This window comes from Mustela nigripes, chromosome 1, assembly GCF_022355385.1.
Source record: "Mustela nigripes isolate SB6536 chromosome 1, MUSNIG.SB6536, whole genome shotgun sequence".
NCBI classification, from domain to species: Eukaryota; Metazoa; Chordata; class Mammalia; order Carnivora; family Mustelidae; genus Mustela; species Mustela nigripes.
Window position 1 is genome coordinate 5,784,817 of NC_081557.1, and position 7,662 is coordinate 5,792,478.

The window sequence follows — 7,662 nt, forward strand, 5'->3', positions numbered from 1 at the left end:
ATATGGTATCCCTGAGCCCCTGAATCCAGCCATGACTGAAGCCTGCTCTAGCCCTGGATTTTTCAATTATATGAGCCAGTAACGTTCTCTTTTTCGAAATAGACTTTATTTTTTAGAGCATTCTAGAGCCACAGCAAAACTGGGCAGAAAGTATACAGATTCCCCACGTACCCACTGACCCCCCCGACATGAACAGCCCTCCCCATCATCAACGTCTCCCACTGGAGTGGCACATTTGTTACAACAGGTGAACCTACCTGGACACATCACCACCCAAGACCAGTCTACATAAGGGTTCACTCTTGGTGCACGCTCTGTGGGTTTGGACAAATGGATGGCATATGTCCACTATTACGTAAGGCATGTTACTCTGTACTACAGAGTAGTAGTTTTAGCACCCTACGATCCCTCCCCTCAATGCCTGGCAACCACTGATCCCCTCTCCTATCTCCATGGTTTTATCTTTTCCAGAATATCGTATAGATGGAATCACATGTATGTAGGCTTCTTGCAAGATTGGCTTCTTGCATTTAGTAATACGCATTTGACCTTCCCATGACTCTTCATGGCTTGATACTTCATTTCTTTCCAGCACTGACTAATATTCCATTGTCTGGATGGATCACAATTTGTCAGCTCAGCTACTGAAGGACATCTTGGTTGCTCCTATCGTTGGCAATTGTGAATAAAGCTGCTACAAACATTCATCTGCAGGCTTTTGTGTGGACCTACGTTTTTACCTCCTTTCAAGATTTCACTTCCGTCAATAACCAAGAAGCATCACTGTTGGATCCCACAGGAAGAGTACATTTCTTTTGCAAGAAGCTGTCGAATGACCTCCCACAGCAGCTATATGATTCTACATTCCCACCAGCAATGAACAAGAATTCCTGGTGTTGCTACCCCTGCAACAGCATCTGGTGTCGTCCGTGTTGTGGATTTCGGCAAAGCTAATGGGTGTGTAGTGGTTCTCTCATTACTTTATTTATTTGCAATTTCCTAATGACATACGATGTAGAACATCTTCTCACAGGCTTATTTGCCATCTGCATTCTTCATTGGTGAAGTATCTGTTACAGTCTTTGGCCCATTTAATTGGGTTGCTTGTTTTTCTTATTGTTGAGTTTTAAGAGTTCTTTATGTATTCTGGCTAAGAGTCCTTTATCAAATATTACCTTTTGCAAATATTTTTATCCCAATCTGTGGCTTGATTTTTCATTCTCTTGACAATTTCTTTCACAAAGCAGAACTTTTTAATTATACTGAAGCCCACTTTATCAACTATTTCTTTATGGATCATACTTGGTGTCGTACCTAAAAAGTCATCTCCATACCCAAAGTCATCTAGATTTTCTATGTTATCTTCTGGGAGTTTTACACTTTTGCATTTAACATTTAAATCTCTGATCCACTTTGAATTAATTTTTGTGAAAGATGCAATGTCCATGTCTGGTCTTGATTCTTTTTTTTCTCTTCTTTTTTTTCTTTTTATCAAGTAGATGTCCAGTTGCTCCAGAACCATTTGGTGAAAAGACTATTTTTAGGGGCACTTGGGTGGCTCAGTGGGTTAAGCCTCTGTCTTTGGCTCAGGTCATGATCTCAGGATCCTGGGATAGAGCCCCACATTGGGCTCTCTGTTCATCAGGGAGCCTGCGACCCCATCTCTCTCTGCCTGCCTCTCTGCCTACTTGAGATCTCTCTCTCTGTCAAATAAATAAAATCTTTAGGGAAAAAAAAAAAGACTATTTTTACTCCATGATACTGCTTTGTTCCTTTGTCAAAGATCAACTGACTGTATGGGGGTCTATTTCCAGGCTCTTTATTCTGTTGCATTGATCTATTTGTCTGCCCTTTTGCCAACACCACACTGTGTTGATTACTGCAGCTTTAGAGTAAGTCTTGAAGGTGAGTGGTGATCCTCCAGCTCTGTTCTTCTTCCCTCTTTCCCCAATATTGTGTTGAAAATAAAATAACTGGGATTTTTAATCACATTGCATTGAATCTATAAATTTGGGAAGAACTGACATCTTTTTTTTTTTTTTTAAGATTTTATTTATTTACTTGAGACAGTGAGCGCATAAGCAGGGTGAGGGGAAGAGGGAGAAGCAGACTCCCTGCTCAGCAGGGAGCCCAACGTGGGGTTGATTCCAGGACCCCAGGATCATGACCTGAGCAGACACTTAACTGACTGAGCCACCCAGGTGCCCCAAGAACTGACATCCTTATAAATCTGAATATTCCTATTCATGAACATGGACTATCTCTCCACTTATTAAGTTTTTTGATATCTTTCATCAGTTTGTAATTTTCCCAAGTTTTAAACACGCTTTGTTGTATTTTCGAACTATGTATTTCACTTCCTTGTGTGCTACTTAGAAATAGTATTATGGTTTTCATTTTGAATTTTTATTGTTCCTTTCTGGTATATTAAAAGCAACTGACTGGGGCGCCTGGGTGGTTCAGTGGGTTAAAGCTTCTGCCTCCAGCTCAGGTCATGATTCCCAGGGTCCTGGGATTGAGCCCTGCATCAGGCTCTCTGCTCAGCGGGGAGCCTGCTTCCCCCTCTCTCTGCCTACTTGTTATCTCTGTCTGTCAAATAAATAAATAAACAAACAAATAGATCTTAAAAGAAAATAAAATAAAAGCAACCGACTAGGGTGCCTGGGTGGCTTAGTTGTTGAGTGGCTGCCTTTGGCTCAGGTCATAATCTCAGGATCCTGGGATCAAGCCCCACGTCGGGCTCCCTGCTTGGCTCCCTCTGCTTGTGTTCTCTTTCTCTCTGTCTCTGTCAAATCAATTAAAAAAAAAAAGCAACTGGTTATATCTATCTATCTATCTACATATTTAAAGATTTCATTTATTTATTTGTCAGAGAGAGAGGCAGGGAGAGAGCACAAGCAGGGAGAGAGGCAGGCAGAAGGAGAAGCAGGCTCCCTGTTGAGCAAGGAGCCCAAGGTGGGACTCAATCCCAGGACCCTGGGATCATGACCTGAGCTGAAGGCAGACACTTGATGGCTGAGCCACTCAGGTGCCCCTGACTTTTGCATATTAACTTTGCACCCTGCAACCTTGCTATAATCACTTATGAGTTTTAGGAGTTTTTTGGTCAATTCTTTTGGATTTTGTACGTAGATGGTCAATCATATTTTCTGTGAACCAAGACAGTTCTGTGTCTTCCTTAATCTGCATACATTTTATTTCCTGTTCTTGCCTTATTGCATTAGCTAGGACTTCTGGTAAAATGCTGAAAACCAGTGAGGGGACTTCTCTGCCTTGTTCCTGATCTAAGTGGGAAAGCGTTGAGTTTTTCACCATTAGATATATTAGATGTAGGGCTTCTGTAGATGGGTTTTATCTTTATCAAATTGAGGAAGCTCTCCTCTATTTCTAATTTGCTTGGTTTGATCGTGAATAGGTGACGGATTTTGTCAAATGCTTTTTCTACATCTACTGATATGATCATGTGGTTTTCTTCTTTAGCTTGTTGAGGAGACGAATTATTTATTTTCAAATGTTGAGACAGATTTGCATGCCCAGGATAAATCCTACTATGTAATGGTGTATGGTTTTTTATACATTCTTGGATTTGATTTGCTAATATTTTTGAGGATTTTTTTTTTATCTATGTAAATGAGAGAATGGTCTGTAGTTTTCTTGTATTGCCTTTGTCTGGTTTTGGTATTAGGATAATTTTGGCCTCATAGAATTAATTAGGAAGGATTTCCTCTGTTCCTCTCTCTCTCTTTTTTTAAGATTTTATTTATTTATTTGACAGAGAAAGAAATCACAAGCAGGCAGAGAGGCAAACAGAGAGAAAGGGGGAAGCAGAGTCCCCGCTGAGCAGAGAGCCCGATGTGGGGCCCGACCCCAGGACCCCAAGACCACGACCCAAGCCAAAGGCAGAGGCTCAACCCAATGAGCCACCCAGGCACCCCTGGCTGGTAGCTTTTTCTTGCAATACTTCAAATGCTTCAATACACTCTCTTCTTGCTTGTGTGGTTTCTGAGGAGCTGGATGAAATTCTTATCTTTGCTCCTCTAAAGGTAAGATCCATTTTTTCTCCAGCTTCTTCTAGGACTTTTCTATGTTTCCTGACTTCTAGCAGTTTGGGTTCTTTCTTAGGATTTCCGAGTCTCTGCCTACCTGTTCCTGCATGTTGTCTGCTCTCTCCATGAGAGCCCTTCAGCGTATCAGCCATAGTTGTTTTAACTCCTGGTCTGGTAAGTCCAACATCCTTGCCACGTCGGAATCTGCTTCTCATGCTTTCTCTGTCTCTTCAAGCTGTGTTTTTTGCCTTTAGTATGTTTTGTCATTTTTTCTTGACAGTCAGACATGATGCACTGGTAAAAGGAACTGCTGTAAATGGGCCCTTTAGTCGTACAATGGTAAGATGTAGGAGCAGGTGAAGCATTCTCCAGTCCCACGATTAGGTCTTGGCAGTTTCTCAGTGAACCTTTACCTCAAAGAACTTCACATGCACCTCTGTGTCCCATGTCCCCGCCCTCCTCCTTAGGTGGGACAGGACAGTTCTTGAACTGTCTGAAATGGGATATTCTCCTCCACCCAGGTCAGTTAGGCTCTAGGCTCTGCTGATACAGTTTCTCCCGAGAGCTAAGTGGGAAGAATAGAATGTTCTGGCATTTTTCAAAAATGGTTCCCCTGCCCCTCCCTTGGCCAGAAGCACAAGGGGCTTTTTCTCTGAAATCCAATCCATTGTGAGGACCAAGATCCTAGAGGTAAAATTCCCCAAATTCTTGAAAGTGTGGAGACCCCTCCTCTGACTGGATTCTCCTGGAGTTTTTAAACTCTCAGAGCTGCCCACACTGAGCCTCCAGCAATCTGTCTATCAGGTTTTCAGCACTGGTTCTGGGGGAGGTTTCTGCTCATGAATTTTTGCACTGGTGAGTTGTGATTCTCTGTACCCACCTGTCTATCTCTCCCATGTGGGGGCAGCAGTTAGCCCTGTGGCATCACTTACTTAAGGACAGATGAAATGTTACTGATTTTTCCAGCATATTCCACCTTTTACTTGCTAGGACAGACTGGTGACTTATGAGCTCCTTACATGCCGGACTGGAAACTGGCAGTCATGATTTTCATTTCCACTCAAGCCAGTTTGAGGCGGGTTTCTGCTATTTGCAAGCAAAAGTGTCCCACGGAGAATAGCAACACTCAGGTCGCACTTCCCCAGCCATTAGCTCTTTTAATAAGTCAAGGTCTAGAGATGGGATGTGATCACTAAAAGTTAAAGAAAAGGAGAAGAAACAGCCTGGGCCTCAGCTCAGAGATAAGCAATTCAATCCCTTTATTTTACATGTAGAAACACAGGCCACTTTCTCATACATTGTTGGTGAAACTTTTATAAAAGATGACCTAACAACATCGATCACTTGTAAATGTACAGAGCTTTTGACCCAGCAATGCTACTTTTAGAAATAGAGCCTCCTCATACATGCACACAAGTATGCTCACTGTGGCACTAGTTCTAAGAAGAATCAGGAACAATCCAAATGTCCAACAATATAAACTGATTCTGGTGTACACTGCAGTGAAGTGCTTCACGGTCAACAAAAAGGATGAAGTGCCTTTCCATGTACCCCACAGAAGTTCTCCAAGACATGGTGTTCAATTAAAAAAAAAAAAAAAGTAGGACTCCAAAGAACACGGAGAGTATGATCCCATTTATGTAAAGGACAAAAGAAGGAACTGGTGCACATGCTCATGTACACGTAGAGGAATGCAATACACAGACAGAGGACTTGAAAGGCTGAACACGCCACCATCGAATAGGCGATGTTCACGTTTCATTTTGGGTCTTTCTGCACCGCAGCAATGCACTACGAATGCGTCTAAGTAATTCTTGGCCAATGAACCCACAAACAAACAAAAGCCAGGGCACAGGCAGGGACCCACAACATGGTAGAGGAAGATCTGGTCCGAACTCAGACCTCCTGATTCCTACCCTGGACTCCCTTCTCTACCATCTCTGAGTGTCCATAGCTGTTTCCTTTACTCACAGTGGCCACTATTTATCTTGGAATCAGGTCACTGCAACCCCAGGAGGTACAGACTACCCTCATGTGCATTTTCTAGATGGGAAGACTGAGGCTCCAGGAGACGTTCCTATATTTGTAGCCCTTGGTCTACTCTACAGAGAAGGACCTTTGTACTCCTGCTTGTGGTCCCTCATACCCAGAAGCCATTCAGGAAATGCCAAATGACCTAAAAGAACTGACCTGATACTCCTCCTCGGTAAGGCCCTCAGCCAGGGCAAGCTGGCGCAGCTGGTCGGGGTCCTGGGCGCGGAAGAGGCGGCTGAGCAGGGCATAGATGTAGGGGGCCTCAGGAGAGGTCTGCAACAGTACTGCCAGGCCTCCATACCAGGCGGCCCGTGACAGATGGTGGGCATAGAGGCGTTCTGTGGGCGACAGCAGGCGTAAGGCCTCCCGGCAGTCCAGGCTAAACACACCGATGTCATTGGGCAGGATGTACTGGGCGTCCGCCATGGGCCCTGCTGAGAACCAGCGCCATCATCACAGCCATCATTTACTGCATACTGAGTACACACCTAGCTAAGCGCTCTCATGGTCTCACTTAATCCTCCCCCAAACCCATTCGCAGATATATTAACTGAGGCTCAGAGGTTAGGCAACACACGCAAAGATATTACAAAATACACCGGTAGGTCATATTTGGCCTGGGGCCCTCAACCTTAAAGACTGAATTAAACTACCTAGTATTACCAAGGGGGAAACTGAGGCCCAGAGAGGCTAGGAGCTTTGCCTACTAACACAAAGGGAGAGGTCAGAAGCTGAGACCTGAATCTCTAGACTCCCAGCCCAGGGCCCTCAGGCAGCCCCTACTCCTGCCCTGACTTCTTAGCCTCCTCTTCAGAATTCTCCTATAAGTTCTTCAATTTCACCCAGCACTGTGGTGGCAAGGGTAGAGTTTCAGGCCACCAGCTGGAAAATCCAGGTTCCAAACCTGATTCAGCTCTTAGCTCCTAAAACCAAGTCAGTTGTTTCACTTTTCTGCGCCTCGGTTTCCACCTCTATAAAATGGGGGCGATGATAAGGCCGACCTCACCAGGAGGGTGTGCAATCTGTCTCGCTCTCATCCTTCGAAACACCTTTTCTTTGACCTTCCATCCTCCAACCCTCTCCCTGTGCTTGGCCAGGGGAACTACAGAGCCACGTTAGTTCGGAGCTGGAAGAAAACTCATTTTACAGACAGTGAGACTGAGGCTGAGAGAGACCACGCGACTTACCGAAGTCTCACAATCCCGTTGGGATACGGGATCTCCCAACCTAGGACATTCTCCACACCGCCCTCCCGTCCCGGGACTGAGAGTCCAGCCTCCCCCACCGCTCCGGATGCCCCGCCCCAACAGCACAACCCTCGGGGTTAACTCTTTGCTGCCCGGAGGGTTCCTTGGCTCGGGGCCGCGGGGAACGTGGAAGGGGTCCTGGATGGAAGGCAGAAAAGGAATAATCCTGCCTTCGGTCCAGACTCGCCCTGTCCCCCGAGGATGACGCATTGTGACCCCGAAACCCGGGCGCCGCTCCTCACCTGCAGCAGCTGCTCTCATCGCAAACTCACTTCCTGCTTCCGGCTCCCCCATTCATTGGGGCTCCGCGAACTCCGCCCCCCGCGGCCAATCGT

At 45.3% G+C, this 7,662-nt stretch overlaps 1 protein-coding gene across 4 annotated transcripts in view; it reads right to left on the minus strand.

Annotated features, from left to right (window-relative positions):
- The window catches only part of DPP3 (dipeptidyl peptidase 3), a 29,224-nt gene extending 21,562 nt beyond the window's left edge, over positions 1–7,662 (minus strand). Inside the window, exons 1-2 of one of the 4 annotated variants that reach the window (XM_059400745.1) lie at positions 7,570–7,662; positions 6,237–6,514 (exon numbers count right to left, since the gene is read on the minus strand). In XM_059400745.1, coding sequence (XP_059256728.1) covers positions 6,237–6,514; positions 7,570–7,621 — 330 coding nt within the window. In that variant the 5' untranslated portion in view covers positions 7,622–7,662. Of the gene's footprint in view, positions 1–6,236; positions 6,515–7,267; positions 7,377–7,569 lie in introns of those variants that run through there. The other 3 variants (XM_059400754.1, XM_059400763.1, XM_059400773.1) reach the window with 3 other exon arrangements.